Source organism: Amblyraja radiata, chromosome 32 (genome assembly GCF_010909765.2).
Source record: "Amblyraja radiata isolate CabotCenter1 chromosome 32, sAmbRad1.1.pri, whole genome shotgun sequence".
NCBI lineage: Eukaryota > Metazoa > Chordata > Chondrichthyes > Rajiformes > Rajidae > Amblyraja > Amblyraja radiata.
The window spans coordinates 904,608-922,829 of record NC_045987.1 but is presented as its reverse complement, the minus strand read 5'-3'; the positions used below and the strand labels follow the sequence as shown (position 1 = coordinate 922,829).

At 46.6% G+C, this 18,222-nt stretch overlaps 1 protein-coding gene across 1 annotated transcript; it reads left to right on the top strand.

Moving 5' to 3' along the window:
* The first annotated feature begins 2,599 nt into the window (after positions 1–2,599).
* On the top strand, positions 2,600–18,213 carry bspry (B-box and SPRY domain containing). Its single transcript, XM_033049377.1, has 7 exons — positions 2,600–2,660; positions 2,697–2,875; positions 11,170–11,268; positions 12,960–13,190; positions 13,278–13,303; positions 16,095–16,219; positions 17,222–18,213. The coding sequence occupies exons 2-7, from the start codon at positions 2,711–2,713 to the stop codon at positions 17,743–17,745; spliced, it is 1,170 nt and encodes a 389-aa protein (XP_032905268.1). The 5' UTR covers positions 2,600–2,660; positions 2,697–2,710; the 3' UTR covers positions 17,746–18,213.
* The last annotated feature ends 9 nt before the right edge of the window (positions 18,214–18,222 follow it).

Sequence of the window (18,222 nt, the reverse complement as noted above, 5' to 3'; positions counted from 1 at the left end):
TTGGTTTACAAAAAAAAGACACAAAGTGCTGGAGTAACTCAGCGGGTCAGGCAGCATCTGTGGAGAACATGGATAGGTGACGTTTCACAGAGTGCTGGAGTAACTCAGCGGGTCAGGCAGCAACTGTGGAGAACATGGATAGGTGACGTTTCACAGAGTGTTGGAGTAACTCAGCGGGTCAGGCAGCATTTGTGGAGAACATGGATAGGTGACGTTTCACAGAGTGTTGGAGTAACTCAGCGGGTCAGGCAGCATCTGTGGAGAACATGGATAGGTGACGTTGTGGGTGGGGTCCCTTCTTCGGACTGCGGGGAGAGGAGGAGAGGTTCTTCAAAATAGGCATATCATGAGATTTTGCAGTGGGACAGTCAAAATGTCGGAACAAGGAACTGCAGATGCTGGTTTATAAAAATAGACACAAAGTGCTGGAGTAACTCAGCAGATCCAGCAGCATCCTTGGAGAACATGGATAGGTGACGTAGGTAAATGCCTGAAGAAGGGTAAAGGGTCCCAACCCGAAACGTGTACGAAGGAACTGCAGATGCTGGTTTCAACTGAAGATAGACACAAAAAGCTGGAGAAACTCAGCGGGTCAGGCAGCATCTCAGGAGAGAAGGAATGGGTTGCGTTTCGGGCCTAAGGTCCTTCTTCAGACTGGTTAGGGATAAGGGAAACGAGAGATATAGACGATGATGAAGAGAGTTAAAGAACAATAATAAATGATATGCAACTCGAAATGTCACCTATCCATTCCCCCCACAGATGCTGCTTGACCCCTTGAGCTATTTCAAAGTCTAGATTAAAAGCTTGATTTAACTATTTGCTTTCCAGTACTTGGTTCAACAGAGTATCAACAATCTCAAAGAGATGTTAATTCCTTTATGAGTCATAAGGACCATTGTTTTGGGTAGGTAGTGCCTCTGTGGTTCACCTATTCGACTATTTCTCACTTTGCTTCTGATTCCAGTAAATGGATTTTGTAACAAACGTTCAAAGATAACCATTGGCCATAACTAATTAGAAAAATAAACATAAATAATTAATTACTGTATGATTCAATTTGTTGTAAGTAGACCGGGCTCTGGGGAGTGTTGTAGAGCAGGGGGATCTAGAAGCGACATAGTTAGTTGAAAGAGGTATCACAGTTAGATTGGGTGGTCAAGAAGGCTTTTGATCCATTGGCCTTCATCAGGCAGAGTATAGAGGTTGGTGAGGCCACATCTGGAGCCTTGTGTTCAGTTTTGGTCACCCACCTGTAGGAAATATGTTGTTAAGCTGGAAAGAGATCAGAGCAGATTTACTAGGATGTTGCCAAGACTTGAGGGGCCTGACCTACAGGGAGAGGTTGAGCAGGCTGGGACTTTATTCCTTGGAACTCAGGAGGATGAGGGGTGATCTTATAGACTGTATAAGAGCTCAATTTAGCTCCTATCACATGAACATGATATGGGCCAAGCTAGGACTGGTGTAGATGGGGCATGTTTGTCGCATGGGCAAGTTGGGCCGAAGGGCCAGTTTCCACGCTGTATGTCTCTGTGACTCTGTGATAGATTCCTGGTGAGTTTACCATGAGGAGCTGCCCTTTGTGAGTTTTCCACTCTCCCTCCCACAGCTGTTCAAGGCACCAATTGGCAGGTCTATGTCTGGGACCCTGTCTCGACCTTCTCCCCATGTCATCTCTCTTAGGTCTTGCCCCAAGAACAACGATCTAGTTGCAAATATGTAAGATCGCAGATGGCTGGAGATGTAGCCGTTAAGAGGAGATGAATTAACCGATTTCTTTTTGAAGAGATAATAGGTTAAAGTTGAAGGGGAAAACGGATTTAATATGGATGTTTTTCACATAATGTGGGTGTATGGAACGAGCTGCCAAGGGAGGTAGTTGAGGCAGGGACTATCGCTACGTTTGAGAATCATTTAGACAGATACATGGATAGGACAGGTTTAGAGGGGAATGGGCCAAACGCGGGCAGATGGGACTAGTGTAGATGGGGCATGTTGGTCGATTTGGGCAAATTGGGCCGAAGGGCCTGTTTCCGCACGGTGTCACTGTGACTGGGAGATGGCATTTGCAAACCTCGTGGACAGACGGGGAACCCGGAGCCGCCAGTTCTCTGTGAAGGGAAGGAATAGGTCTGAATTCAGAAATTCTGAAGAAGGGTCTCGACCCGATACATCACCCATTCCTTCTCTCCAGAGAAGCTGCCTGTCCCGCTGAGTTACTCCAGCATTTTGTGTCCACCTTCGGTTTAAACCAGCATCTGCAGTTCCTCCCCACACATCCCTGTGAAGGGAGTTTAGACGTCTTGGAAGGGTTATTAACACACATAATCTTCCATTAAACCAGGCCAGACTTGCTTTATTCGTACAAGACGAGCTGAGGGTTTAAGAGTGAGGACCTCGCTAGATCGCTCGTCCCTTCAGGATGGAGGGTGTGTGTGAGTGAGTGAAATATCCAGGCTGGGCGCGCCTCGGTATTTCCTGCAATACTCGCCTGCCATGTCCTCTCCCTCCCTCCCTCTCCCCATCCCTCTCCTCCCTCCCTCTCCCACTCTCCACCCACTTCTCTTCCTCTCCACCTGCCTTTCAACCTCCCTCTCCCCACCCACTCACCTCTGTAGTTTCCGCGTTCACCTGTTACCGGCCGCTCCTCCCTCTCCCTCCCCCTCTCCTTCTCTCTCCCTCTCTCCGTCTCCCTCTCTTTGCCCCCATGTCCGAGCCCGGACCCGCTGCCCCCGCCTGCCCGGCCGCTGGAGCCGAGGATGGGGATCGCGATGCCGCAGCGAGCGGCGCCTGTCCCGTCCACGGAGCCCCGGCCGGCAGCGAACAGCTCGGCACCGGCACCGGCACCGGGCAGGCGGCGGAGCGCATGAGGGTGAGTGTGAGGGGAGGGGACAGGTGTGGGGACAGAGAGGGCAGGGCAACAGGTGCAGAGAGTTGGGGACAGCCACAGTGTAGTACAGGTAGCAGGTATGACTGTGGGACAGGTAGCAGGTATGAGTGTGGGACAGGTAGCAGGTACAATGACACTGTTACACACAACAGGTACCAAGACCACCACCCCCCCCCCCCCGGGTACAGGTGAGGGGTACCAGGATAATGGGGGCAGAGGCAGCGGGTACGGGCTGAATGGGGTGCAGCTGGATTAGGGTTCAGGTATCGGGGCCAGGTACATTGGGTACAGGGAGCAATGTACAAGGGGAATGGGGTCACGGAAAGTTCAGGGCATCGGATACAGGGGAATATGGAAAATGGACAATAGGTGTAGGAGTAGGCCATTCGGCCCTTCTTCAATGTGATCATGGCTGATCATCCACAATCAGTACCCCGTTCCTGCCTTCTCCCCATATCCCCTGACTCCGCTATCTTTAAGAGCCTTATCTAGCTCTCTCTTGAAAGTATCCAGAGAACCGGCCTCCACCGCCATCTGAGGCAGAGAAATCCACAGACTCACCACACTCTGTGAGAAAATGTGTTTCCTCGTCTCCGTTCTAAATGGCTTACTCCTTATTCTTAAACTGTGGCCCATGGTTCTGGACTCCCCCAACATCGGGAACGTGTTTCCTGCCTCTAGCGTGTCCAAACCCTTAACAATCTTATATGTTTCAATAAGATCTCCTCTCATCCTTCTAAACTCCAGAGTGTACAAGCCCAGCCGCTCCATTCTCTCAGCATATGACAGTCCCGCCATCCCGGGAATTAACCTTGTGAACCTATGCTGCACTCCCTGAATAGCAAGAATGTCCTGCCTCATATTAGGGGACCAAAACTACACGCAATACTCCAGGTGTGGTCTCACTAGGGCTCTGTACAACTGCAGAAGGACCTCTTTGCTCCTATACTCGACTCCTCTTGTTATAAAGGCCAACATGCCATTCGCTTTCTTCACTGCCTGCTGTACCTACATGCTTACTTTCATAGACTGAACAAGGACCCCCAGATCCCGTTGTACTTCCTCTTTTCCCAACTTGATGCCATTTAGATAGTAATCTGCCTTCCTGTTTTTGCTACCAAAGTAGATAACCTCACATTTATTCACATTAAACTGCATCTGCCATGCACCTGCCCACTCCCCCAACCTGTCCAAGTCACCCTGCATTCTCATAGCATCTTCCTCACAGTTCACACTGCCACCCAGCTTTGTGTCATCTGCAAATTTGCTAATGTTGCTTTGAAATATAGAGAGTACCAGGGGAAGTGGGGGCATCAAGAGAAGAGTGTGCAGGCATTCAGGCAGAGGTCTGAAGGCAGTGCACGGGCATCTCAGCCTATTTTTGGAAACTGCAACTGCATGAACCTGTTCTCAGGAGAAAGGTTAAAAATGTACACTGTGTGTTCAACCTCAGTTGTGAAACGTGACTCATGGATCGACACGAGTTGCTTTGGGAATCATCAGTGCTTTTGGTCCTTGTAGAACCTAAATCAGGTCACGCTGGTAAACACTGCCATTCTTCAGCTCCGTCCCCTCCCCCCAGCGAACTGTCGAAGGTTTCACATCCCTTTTTATGTTTCATGACCAGTTACTCTTGTAATCTACCTTCCCTTTTCCTTATCAATACTTGCTCCCCCTTGGCTGAATTCTGAAATAATCTCAATCCTCAGCCCTTGTGCCATTTCCCTCCAACTGAACACCTAGCTTTAACCTGTTCATGACAACAGCTAGACAACTCCCTCTGAGCTTGTGTGCCTCAAAGTAATACTGAAGAAGGGTCTCGACCCGAAAAGTCACCCATTCCTTCTCTCCAGTGAAGCTGCCTGACCCGCTGAGTTACTCCAGCATTTTGTGTCTATCTTCTGTTTAAACCAGCATCTGCAGTTCCTTTCTGCACACTTAAAGTATTACATGTTTGTCGTAAACTTTAGTTTAGTTTATAGTTACAGCGTGGAAACAGGCCATTCGGCCCACCGAGTCCATGCGGACCAGCGATCCCCGCACATTAACATTATCTCCTAAAGACACTAGGAACAATTTACATTTATAACAAGCCAACTGTCCATTAATTCTTTAAATGTTAGTCATTGCTTATTTACTGTTGGATCTTTTATGAAGTTTCCCAATCTCCCAGTGACTCCTGGCTTCATCCTATTATAGTTGTGAACAATCCAAATCCTTAAATTGCCTCCTGAATATTACAAATGAAATAATATATAATCAGTCTGAAGAAAGGTTCCAACCCGAAATGTTATCTGTGCATGTTCTCGGTGAATCTCTGGAATTCTCTGCCACAGAAGGTAGTTGAGGCCAGTTCATTGGCTATATTTAAGAGGGAGTTAGATGTGGCCCTTGTGACTAAAGGGATCAGGGGGTATGGAGAGAAGGCAGGTACAGGATACTGAGTTGGATGATCAGTCATGATCATATTGAATGGCGGTGCAGGCTCGAAGGGCCGAATGGCCTCTACTCCTGCACCTATTTTCTATGTTTCTATGTTTCTCCAGTGATGCTGCCTGACCTGTTGATTTACTCCAGCACCTTGTGTCTGTCTTTGGAAAGAACCAGCATCTGCGGTTCCTTCTTATAACATAGGGTGGATCTGAATAGTGGTTTGCCCAGACTATTTCCAGATTAAAGTCTCCAATTATTTAAATTATGGCCTCTATGTAACTTGTATTAGTTCTTCCTGAGCACAATAAAAAGGGGAAGTTTTCTAACAACTACTTATATAAATAATTAAAGTTGGAATTTGCTTCCAGTAGAACTGTGAAATGAATGTTGTAATTGTCCTTAATCAGTTGGCAATACCTGGTTTAGGTTTGATGTATTATAGTCACATATACCCACATACAGAGAAAAGGGTTAATTTGCAGGCTGTCAAAACAAATCAGATAAGTTTGTTAAATCAGTTTGATGATGGGTCTCGACCTGAAACGTCACCCATTCCATTTGTCCAGAGATGCTGCCTGACCCGCTGAGTTACTCCAGCTTTTTGTGTCTATTTTCAGATAATATGGTGTACCCTGGTTATTACGGACTTCATTATAACGGATTTTGGTTATTGTGGATAAAATCTGTAGCAACCGAGGCATCTGGGGTATCGGGAACAAATGACTGAGTTTGTTGTAACATGTTGTGACCGCAAGGTGATAGGGGCGAATCTTGTCTGTCTGTGTTTATCGTCCCCATTTATTGTGTGTCTTGTTTAGTGTATGTTTATTGGCTGCTTTTATTTACCCCCCTCTCTCCTTACTTGGTTATAGCGGACAATCAGCAATAATGGACATCCCCCCCGTGGCCAGTTCTAATAAGGGTTATCTGTACCAGATGTTGCACGCAGGCCATTCCCTCTTCCCCCCTCTCCCATCGGGCAAAAGGTACAGAAGTGTGAAATCGCACACCTCCAGATTCAGGGACAGTTTCTTCCCAGCTGTTATCAGGCAACTGAATCATCCTACCACATCTAGAGAACAGTCCTGAACTACTATCTACCTCATTGGTGACCCTCGGACTCTCTTTGATCGGACTGGCTTTACCTTGCACTAAACGTCATTCCCTTATCATGTAACTATACACTGTGGACGGTTCGATTGTAATCATGTATTGTCTTTCTGCTGTTTAAGAAGGAACTGCAGATGCTGGAAAATCGAAGGTAGACAAAAATGCTGGAGGACCAGCGTAAATTGGAGGAGCAGCACCTCATATTTCGCTTGGGCAGTTTACACCCCAGCGGTATAAACATTGACTTCTCTAATTTCAGGTAGTCCTTACTTTCTCCTCCCCTTCTCAGCTCTCCCTCAGCCCACTGGCTCCACCTCTTCCTTTCTTCTTCTCCCCCCCCCCCCCCCCCCCCCCCCACCCTCACATCAGTCTGAAGAAGGGTTTCGACCCGAAACGTTGCCTATTTCCTTCGCTCCATTGATGCTGCCTCACCCGCTGCGTTTCTCCAGCATTTTTGTCTGGTTAGCACACAACAAAAGATTTTGACTGTACCTCGGTCCACGTGACAATAAACTAAACTGAACTACATCAAGCCAAACAAAGTACAAAAGGTAGAATGAAGAGCTAGGGAGCAGAGTCAGAATATGTGTTGCAAGGATAATGAATGGGCAGAAGCTACAGGACATATTGCTCTGTTCCACAGTTACACACGTCAGAACACCCTCCCCATGAGTGAATTTGTTTCTGCTTTTCTGTGTATTAATTACCAAGAAGTTGTGGCAGGTATCCACTAACGTTTGTGTCCTTTTAATACCAAGATATCTGCCCCAGCAATGCAGATCACCCTCTCCAACTGAACTAAACACACATTTATAAACCATGGAACCTCCATTCCAACTGGTAGTGAACTGCTCCAACACAGTTTTAAACATGGAGATCTTTGTTCTCTATCTGTCCTTGCTTCCTTCTTGCTTAATTTCTCAGTCTGTACTTAATTTGATTCTAATTCACTCTGCAGCTGCTCTTGACATTGTTTCTATTTCAGTCCTTCAATCTTCATCATTAACTCTTCAACTTCAACTCCCCCTCCCATTCCCACACTGACCTTTCTGTCCTGGGCCTCCTCCATTATCAGAGTGGGACCCAGCGCAAATTGGAGGAACAGCACCTCATATTTCACTTGGGCAGCTTACACCCCAGCAGTATGAACATTGACATCGCTAACTTCAGATAGCCCTTGCTCTCCCTCTCTATCCCCTCCCCTTTCCCAGTTCTGTCTCCGACTACATTCTATCTTTGTCCCGCTCACTCCCCTGACATCTGTCTGAAGAAGGGTCTCGACCCGAAACGTCGCCCATTCCTTCTCTCCAGAGATGTTGCCTGACCCACTGAGTTACTCCAGTATTTTGTGTCTACCTTCGATTTAAACCAGCATCTGCAGTTCTTTCCTATACATTCATAATTAGCAGATACGCTCAATGTTCGTTGCCCCATTATCACCCATCCTCACACAGAGTTACAGTGCAGGCAAATATGGAAGCTCTTGTCCCTCCTACGTGGTGTCTCTGTGGGTTATCAGACCACACAGTGAGCCACTGAGACAAACATTGAGAACGTCTTGCAATGCCTTGGTGGCCGAATAGGTTTGCAGAAGGGTGGCGCAGCGGTAGAGTTGCTGCCTTACAGCGCCAGAGACCCGGGTTAGATCCTGACTACGGGTGTTGTCTGTACAGAGTTTGCACGTTCTCCCCTTGACCTGCGTGGGTTTTCCCCGGGTGCTCCGGTTTCTTCCCACACTCCCAAGACGTACAAGTTTGTAAGCTAATTGGCTTGGTAAAATGTAAATTGTTCCTAGGATACGTATGCTGGTGTTAATGTATGGGGTCGCTGGTCGGCGCGGACTCGGTGGGCCGAAGGGCCTGTTTCCACGCTGTATCTCTAAAGCTAAACTAAACCAGTGCCTCAACTGTGCGTGTGTCTTTGTTCGTTCGTGTGTTAGACCACGTTCCGCCATCGCTTTGCCACGGCCAGTGCCACATCTGTGCCTCTGCGGAGATCGGCCGCAGTGCTTGGCTCACCGCCACAAGTCAGTAGGTGTGACTGTGTCTGGTCAACTGCTAACCCGTAATTGAGAGGAAATCTGTAAATTGCACAATTATACTCTATAATTCAAATACAATTAGTTATGGATAAGGCACGAGGGTGTAACGAAACCGTGTGCACTAAGGAGCTTTAGTTACAGACCAGTTGCCACGGTTACATGATTTGATTGGAGCGGGTGACTTTGGAATCTGCGGTTGTAAACTATGTGCAGAATATTCAGATAACACAAGTCACATGCGGCAGGTCACAGTGTGGAAGTGTAGTCGGGTTTAAACAAAGCCACCATTTGTATCATTATCATGTTGACATTGTTATCCATATTCCTGTGTGCCGGTGCAGAGTCTAGGTGGAACAGGAGTGCAGGAGCTTGCAGAACAGTTCCATCAGGCAATGGGCCGAGAAAGAAACGTCACCTATCCATGTTCTCCACAGATGCTGCCTGACCCGCTGAGTTACTCCAGCACTCTGTGAAATGTCACCTATCCATGTTCTCCACAGGTGCTGCCTGACCCGCTGAGTTACTCCAGCACTTTGTGAAACGTCACCTATCCATGTTCTCCACAGATGCTGCCTGACCTGCTGAGTTACTCTGCAACTTTATGTCCATATTTAGTGAACAGAATACTCTTACCGGTCCCTCTCCCATCCACAGATAACCCGAAGGACAGAGTTTTATTTGCATTTCCAGCACCCATTGTGTTCCTGGTCATTGTATAAGAAGGAACTGCAGATGCTGGTTTACACCGAAGATAGACACAAAATGCTGGAGTAACTCAGCGGGACCAGGCAGCATCTCTGAAGAGAAGGGATGAGTGACGTTTCAGGTCAAGAACCTTCTGCAGACTGAAGTTATCTCTGTGTCTTCTTCTCCCCTGACTCTCGACCCAAAACATCAGCCAATGTTTCTCCAGAGATGCTGCCTGTCTCGCTGAGTTACTCCAACACTTTGTGTCTATCTTTGGAGTTCCTGATCATTATCAGGCTTTCTCCAAAAAAATTAGCTTTTTCTTTTCTGGACTTGATTCGTTATTTCCTGCTGGCTTTAAAACTACTTAGAAAAGTGGAACCTGGGTTCGATCCTGACTACGGGTGCTGTCTGTACGGAACTTGTACATTCTCCCTGTGACCGCGTGGGTTTTCTCCGAGTGCTCCAGTTCCTCCCACACTCCAAAGATGTTCAGGTTTGTAGGTTAATTGGCCTCGGTAAAATTGTAAATTAGTCCTCATGTGTAGGATAGTACCAGTTTACGGGGTTGGCGTGGACTGGGTGGGCCAAAGGGCCTGTTTCTGCACTGTATCTAAAGGCAAAGAGAGACCAGGATTGATGTAGTTACTAGACTAAGTGGGGGTGTGTGGGGGAGGAGGGATGTGGGGGAGGGAGGGTGGGGGAGGTTGTGTGTGTGGGGGAAGGGGGCTGTGGGGGAGGGGTGGTGGGGGAGGGGGAACCTTCAAAACCTTCATAACTTTTGTACTATTTCACGGATCGAAACAAAACTTATTTGACTTGCAGCAGAGGAGAATGGCGAGTAAGGTGGCGAAAAATCGTAGCGCTATAGGGGGATCGTTTTTGCGGAAATGTAATTACAACGCAGACAGGAAGTGGTCAAGATGAGAGTTTTAGTAATATATGGATAGATAGATGGGTTATATGTTTCTCAACCAATGGTGACTTAGAAATGTAGTTATTGTTCTGTTTACAAGAACACTGGAACAAAGTAAGATGGTCCCATGGTGTTAGCAGCTGACCAAGGATGTGTTGCCCATTTGTATTTCTTCATTTCTTCATTGACTTCAGTGGAAATAAAAATGAACAGAGATATAAAACATTGTATCAATTAACAATTTTCCTTCTTAATCTGTTGGTCAAAATCAAAATCTGCCTTCTTGAACAGTAAACATATTTATATACAAAATATCTACTTGATATCGAATATAAATAAACATCAAGGAGGAACTTGGTTGTATATAAAACACTTAATCATCCTTTCTCTCTTTGTATTGCTTACATTTAACTTAGTTCTGGGAGTTGAGTTCACCAAGGCTCAATACCATTCTGATTTTCCTTCAGTGCCTCCTAGCATCCATACATGGACATACATACAAGGCACTAGATACTTGAAACAACATTGAGTGCTGGAGTAACTCAGCAGGTCAGGCAGCATCTGTGGAGAACATGGATAGGTGACGTTTCACAGAGTGCTGGAGTAACTCAGCGGGTCAGGCAGCATCTGCGGAGAACATGGATAGGTGACGTTTCGGTTTGAGACTGGAAAGCTGGAAAAGGGAAGAGGGAGGACAGAGTGTGACTGGGCGAGGTGGGGGGGGGAAAACATTTAATAGGAATCTGAGGGGTAACTTTTTCACACAACGGGTGGCGGGTGTATGGAACGAGCTGCCAGAGGAGGTAGTTGAGGCAATGACTATCACAACGTTTAAGAAACAGTCAGACAGTTACATGGATTGGACATGTTTGGAGGGATATGGGCCAAACGCAGGCAGGTGGGACTAGTGTAGATGGGACATGTTGGCCGGTGTGGGCAAGTTGGGCCAAAGGGCCTGTTTCTACACTGTATCACTCTATAACTAGATGAATAATGTTTATTTTCTTTTTTTTGCATCAACCTATTCTCCCCCCCCCCCCACTATTCCCCCCCCTCCCACTGCCCCCCCCCCCCCCTTATTCCCCACAGAATAAACTGGTTGACGTCTGTGAGAAGCTGCAGCTGAGGATAGCTTCAGTGACCAGGTTCGAGGCAGATACTCTGAACAGTAAAGACCACAACGTTAAGGTAAGTGCATTTGGTCAACAAAACCTTAGCACTTGAAGTGGGCAAAATTCTTCCTTGTGCCGAGGGTGTTATTTGCAGGAGCCAAAACACAATTATTCTGCACCTTTTAAGGGGATTTTCATGGATCATCTGTGATGGGTGGTATTGGTGGAACAGCAGGAGGAATGGGAGCTGGTGGATAGTTGGTGGGGCAGCGGTAGAGTTGCTGCCTCACAGCGCCAGAGACCTGGGTTCGATCCTGACTACGGGTGTTATATATACGGAGTTTGTACGTTCTCCCCGTAACAGCATGGGCTTTATCTCGTTTCCTCCCACACTCCGAAGACGTACAGGTTTGTCGGCTAATTGGCTTGGTGTAAATGTAAATTGTCCCTAGTGTGTGTAGGATGGTTTTAATGTGCTGGGATCGTTGGTCAGCATTGACTCGATGGGCCCAAGGGACTGTTTCAGTGATGTACCTCTAAACTCACTGTTTGGAAGCCACTGCCCAGGCAGAATGGTGAGGTTGTCTTCCCCTGCTGTGGGGCTAATGTTAACCTAGCTCCGTGGGCAGGAGAACCGTGAGATCACATTCAATGCCAGGATCATTATTTAACAGAATTCCTTCAGCAGATAGAAGATAAAGCTAGTAGGCACCTGCTCCTCTGAGTTCCCTTACAGGACAATGAGTTTTAAATTGCCCCCATTTTTCTTAAGATAGACACAAAAAGCTGGAGTAACTCAGCGGGTCAGGCAGCATCTCTGGAGAAAAGGAGTAGGTGACGTTTAGGGTCGAGACCCTTCTTCAGACTGAGAGTTACGGGAGAGGGAAACGAAAGATATAGACGATGATGTAGAGATATAGAACAAATGAATGAAAGATATGCAAAAAAGTAATGATGATCAATGAAACGGGCCATTGTTAGCTGTGTGCAGGTGAGAACAAGTTACAGACAATGAAACTCAACAAGACAACTGTGAAGCTGGAACAACGACTTGGGTGGGGGAGGGGTGGAGAGAGAGGGGGTGCAGGCAGGGGTTACTTGAGGTTGCCTGCTTCTTTGTTCTTGTGGATTGCAATGACTGCCGTTAGTTTCTCTGTGGCGACGCTTCCTAAAACAAATAGATTTTGCAAACCTCATCCTTTCTGTTCATGTCACTTAATTCACCTGCCCTATGCCATCTTACAAAGCTGGTTGCTTCAGTCTTGTGTGTAAGTGCTGCAGTGGGACATTAGCAAAAGGCTTTGATGAAGAATTGGAAGTTGCTGCAATAGGTTCATAAGTGATAGGAGCAGAATTAGGCCATTTGGCCCAACAAGTCTACTCCCCATTCAATCATGGCTGATCTATCTCTTCCCCTCAACCCCATTCTCCTGCCTTCTCCCCATAACCCCTGACACCCAAACTAATCAAGAATCTATCTATCTCTGCCTTAAAAATATCCATTGAGGCCTCCACGGCCTTCTGTGAAAATGAATTCCACAGATTCACCACCTCTTAATAAAGAAATCCCTCCTCCTCTCCTCCATAAAGGAACGTCCTTTTATGCTGAGGCTGTGCCCTCTGGTCCTAGACTCTCCCACTAGTGGAAACATCCTCTCCACACCTCATATCCAGGCCTTTCACTATTCAAGTGGCCTCTTTCTACTCTGGATAGGAAAGCCGGCAGCTCGTCCTCGCTAACAGTCTCACTCCCCTTCCCGCTGGCAGGCAAAGGCGAGCGAGTCCAGGGAGCTGATCATCCATCGTGTGAACTTCATCCGCGAGGTGTGTGAGAATGAGGAGCAGCAACTGCTGGATGTTATCCATGATGAGGAGGAGCGAGTCCAACAGAGCGTCCTAACACAAAAAACCTACTGGGCGGAGGCGCACCACAAGCTGACGGACATTAAAAAGTACCTGGTGGACATGCTGACCAAAATGGACGATGTTGCACTTATGGTGGGTCAAGGTTTTCCATGCCTGCTCTGTCAGTTTAGGATTTGTCCCCCTTTCAAAATGAACTGAACTCACTTTCTTTTCCTGCAGGAACAACAGAAGGAAATACTTGAAAAGTACGTCCAGCCGATTACAACCAACTCAACTCACCCCGCGAGCAATCCCCGTGCAATTTCTGAATGTCTTTGAGACTGTAGTTGTGCTTGTGCTGAATGTGTGGTAAAACCGTGCCTTGCCCAAGCTCTCAAGTAGTGCTGTTCAGTCAAAATTGTTGCGTAGAGCCTAGAGACATTAGCGATACAGCAAGGAAACAGGCCCTTCAGCCCACCAAGTCCGTGCCGACCAGCATTCACCCATTCTACTATTCCACACACACACATTAGGGATAATTTTACAATTTTACTAAAGCCAATTAACCTACAAACCTGTACGTCTTTGGAGTGTGGGGATAACCGGAGCACCCGGAGAAAACCCACCTGGTCACTGGGAGAACGTACAAACACCGTACAGACAGCCCCGTAGTCAGGATGGAACCGGTGTCTCTGGCGCAGTGAGGCAGCAACTCTACCGCTGTGCCACCCACACTAACAACACTATCTGAATGTTTCTGGGCATTTGATAGTGCCGAACCTTTCTGATCTCTTGAGTTATTCCGTGCTTGGTCTTCACTTGCGTTTAGCGCTGCGCCCTGTCTGAGCACGAATACTGGCCAACGCTGTCAGCCCCTGATAACGCAACCAATCTCCCACATCGGTCCTGTCCAATAGGTGGCACAGATACATTGTGAAAGAAACCAAAACAGAAAGAGTGGAAGAACTCAGCTAGTCCAGCGGTATCTGTGGAGAGACTCCAGTCTTCACAAGCCGGATGACAACAACTTCTCAAGGTCATAATATTCTTACTGTTCAACATCACCCACAGCCCTTTAATGAAGTTGAAGTAACTCACCATTGTAACCACTCTTGAATCTGACAGACGACATTCCGTTTGCTCTTGCCTTGAATCCCATTTTCTATCCACGTGGTGAGACTTTTGCTGCCCAATCTTTTGTGTGGGATTTGTCAAATAACTTCCAGGTCCATGTAGACAACACACACTGCAATCCCTTCATCGAGATGAAGTTTGAGTTGATAAAGGAGAGCTTTTATCAAATTATGTTTGATTAAACTGGATGAACGAATGTTGATCAAGTCACAAAGAAGTTGATGAAGGGATTGCAGTGGGTGTTCGCTACATGGACTTCTGGAAGGCTGTGTGTACGGAGTTTGTACGTTCTCTCCGTGACCTGTGTGGGTTTTCTCCAGGATCCAGAGTATAGAAGAGAGATCGAGCAACTGTCCATATGGTGCCAGCGCAATAACCCGGCCCTCAACACCAGCAAAACCAAGGAACTGATTGTGGACTTTGGAAGGAGTAGGAGGGGGACCCACAGCCCCATTTATATCAACGGGTCGATGGTTGAAAGGGTCAAGAGCTTCAAATTCCTGGGCGTGCACATCCCTGAAGATCTTTCCTGGTCCGAGAACACTAATGCAATTATCAAGAAAGCTCATCAGTGCCTCTACTTCCTGAGAAGATTACAGAGAGTCGGTTTGTCAAGGAAGACTCTCTCTAACTTCTACAGGTGCACAGTAGAGAGCATGCTGACCGGTTGCATCGTGGCTTGGTTTGGCAATTTGAGCGCCCTGGAGAGGAAAAGACTACAAAAAGTAGTAAACACTGCCCAGTCCATCATCGGCTCTGACCTTCCTTCCATCGAGGGGATTTATCGCAGTCGCTGCCTCAAAAAGGCTGGCAGTATCATCAAAGACCCACACCATCCTGGCCACACACTCATCTCCCTGCTACCTTCAGGTAGAAGGTACAGGAGCCTGAAGACTGCAACAACCAGGTTCAGGAATAGTTACTTCCCCTCAGCCATCAGGCTATTAAACCTGGCTCGGACAAAACTCTGATTATTACCAACCACTTTCTGTTATTTGCACTATCAGTTTATTTATTCATGTGTGTATATTTTTATATCATGTTATATGGACACACTGATCTGTTTTGTAGTAAATGCCTACTATTTTCTGTGTGCTTAAGCAAAGCAAGAATTTCATTGTCCTATACAGGGACACATGACAATAAACTCACTTGAACTTTGAACTTGAACTTGAACTTCCTCCCATATTCCAAAGTTTGTCGGTTAATTGGCTTGGGTAAAATTGTAAATTGTACCTAATGTGTGTAGTATAGTGATAATGTACAGGGATCGTTGGTCGGCATGGACTAGGTGGGCCGAAGGGCCTGTTTCCACCTCTATCTCTAAAACTAATAAAATAAACCTCATATTGGAGAATGGTTAGAGTAGTGTTCTCTAGGGGACAGTGTGGGACTCCTTGGGTTTTGTTAATATACACTAATAATTTGCTATCTGTGAAAAAATGTCCAAGTTTGTGGATATTCCAGAGATTGGAAGAGTAGCATGCACTCAGGATAGGAATAAGCTGCAAGACCTTGAAAAGCTGGCAAAATAATACTCGCTGAAAAGTCATCTGTCCATTTCCCTCCACAGATGCTAACTGACCTGCTGAGTTCCTCCAGCACTTTGTATTTTGCTCAGTTATAGGGGTAATCTGGTTCACATCACATTTCTGAGACCATACTGTATGTTGGCTATCTTGTAGCCTCCATTACATCACCACCTACACTCCAAACCTTCCCACTGGATGTGGAGCTCTTTGGAATGTCCGTAAGGTTACGTAAGGTGCTCGATAATGCTGAAGTCTGCAGAAGGATCTCAACCCGAAACGTCTATTCTGTCTGACCCGCTGAGTTACTCCAGCGTTTTGTGTCTGTCTACTAGATTATGCAAGTATCTCTTTCTGTTTCTCTTGTTCTAAATGTGCTTCTTCTTTTTTCCAGAGCAGAGGAAGCAGAAGGGATCCTGGAACCTAAGGACTCGAACAAGCTGAACTTCAACCTTGCCTGTGGTCGCAGTAATCTCCTCAGTAGCCTGTGGGCATCTGCGACCATGCTCTGCATGGCAGGTCAGTAATGGTATCTCCATCCACAGTAATAAACTGGTAATGTGGAATAGAAGTCAGCTGTCTCAATGTTAGCTGAGCGGCTCATGGACTAGTTCATGAGTTCATAAGTGATAGGAGCAGAATTAGGCCATTTGGCCCATCATCTAAAGCCATTCAATCATGGATGATCTATCTTTCCCTTTTAACCCCATTCTCCTGCCTTCTCCCCATAACCCCCGACACTTACTAATTGAGAATCTATCTCTGCCTTAAACATATCCCATGATGGCCTCCACTGCCTTCTGTGGCAATGAATTCCATAGATTCACCACCCTCTGACTAAATAAATTCCTCCTCATCTCCTTCCTAAAGGAATATCCTTTTATTCTGAGGCTGTGACCTCTGGGCCTAGATTCTCCCACTAGTGGAAACATCCTCTCCACATCCACTCTATCCAGGCCTTTCACTATTTGGTAAGTTTCAATGAGGTCCTCCCTCATCTTTCTAAACTCCAGCGCGTGCAGGCCCAGTGCTGTGAAACGCTCATCATATGTTAACCCACTTATTCCTGGGATCATTCTCATTCAGAGGAGAGGTCATTGTTATGATGTGGTCTCCAGGCATCTAGTAGCCCAAACAAAATAGGGATATCAGAGTTATTTTCCTGAAGAACAGTGGAGTTTTACATTAATTTGATAGTATCAATGATATTGGATAAGTAGTGACTGTGAATTACAAAGGAAGAGAGGAACCTTGTTGTCATAGTATCATGGATGGTCAGCTGGTCAATGTGTATTTAACCCCTCTGTGCTATCTACCTGTCTCCCCTCCTCTCCATGTGAATATTGCAGGTAACAGGACAAATGTGATACTTTGCTTTACCAGCTGATGCATGGAATATAAGAGTGGAGAAGTCACACAAAGATGCATAAACACATACTCAAGGCTTTGGGGAATACAGTGTGTACAATTGTTAACAAATAAGTAAATGTAATTGAAGTAAAACAGAATCCCCCGTTTCAGGTGCCGAAGATGTTCACGTTGATGAGAAAACGTTGCACCCATCCTTGGTATTATCCGAAAATAAAAAGCGATTGACCTATGCAAGCAAGAGGGTGCATTTGTACCCAGACGGTCCTGAACGCTTCGACCACTGGCCCAATGCTCTGGGACTGGAGTCTTTCCAAAGTGGACTCCACACCTGGAGGGTGGATGTGGAGAGGAGCTGTGCCTACAAAGTAGGGCTGGCATCCGACTGCCTTGCCCGTAAAGGTGCTGGCAATGAATGCCGGCTGGGATATAACCCGTCTTCCTGGGTCTTCTCCCGGTACGATGAAGAATACACAGTTGCCCACGATGGGCAGGTGAAGCGACTGGATCTGTTGAGGCGTCCAACAGCCATTGGTGTGCTTGTAGACTACGATGGAGGTGAAATCCTCTTCTATGACCCTGACACCTGTGCCATACTACAGAGTTACAGAACAAAGTTCACCCATCCCATACACGCGGCCTTGGGTGTAGTAGATGAAAGTATCTCAATCATCTAGAAGCATGTTTGTGGATCGCAGGATCAAATTCTCACCTAATATTTTGGCCCTGGAATACCCCTATTCTAGGACTACACTACAGTGGTATAGACTGGACATCAACATCTGTGCCAAAAATGGGTTCAACTGCCCCCAAACGGAGTCATCAACATACTGATGTTTCATTCCTGGGTCAGAGTTTGGATAAGATGTTGACCGTTTAGGAAAAGTTGGGTAACTGGGATTTGCTTCAGTTGTTTTCTGATCTTGTTTGCCTTTAGAAAAAAAAACTATTTCCTTGTGAGTGTAATTGTAAATAAAATTCATACTTGGGAGTTGGTGCTTTGGCCAGCCTAGGATTTCCTCATGGCCCATGGTTCTCTTGAGGAGAAGCTGGAGAGGTGCCTTATTGAACTGTGTATGAAGGAACTGCAGATGCTGGTTTACACCAAAGATAGACACAAAAAGCTGGAGTCACTCAGTGGGTCAGGCAGCATC

Bases quoted from the DNA above. Each gene is read 5' to 3' on its own strand.
- bspry (XM_033049377.1), top strand. From the start codon at position 2,711: ATGTCCGAGCCCGGACCCGCTGCCCCCGCCTGCCCGGCCGCTGGAGCC. The intron at 2,876-11,169 runs GTGAGTGTGAGG...TATTCCCCACAG, and splicing joins AGGCGGCGGAGCGCATGAGG to AATAAACTGGTTGACGTCTG. The intron at 13,191-13,277 runs GTGGGTCAAGGT...CTTTTCCTGCAG, and splicing joins TGGACGATGTTGCACTTATG to GAACAACAGAAGGAAATACT.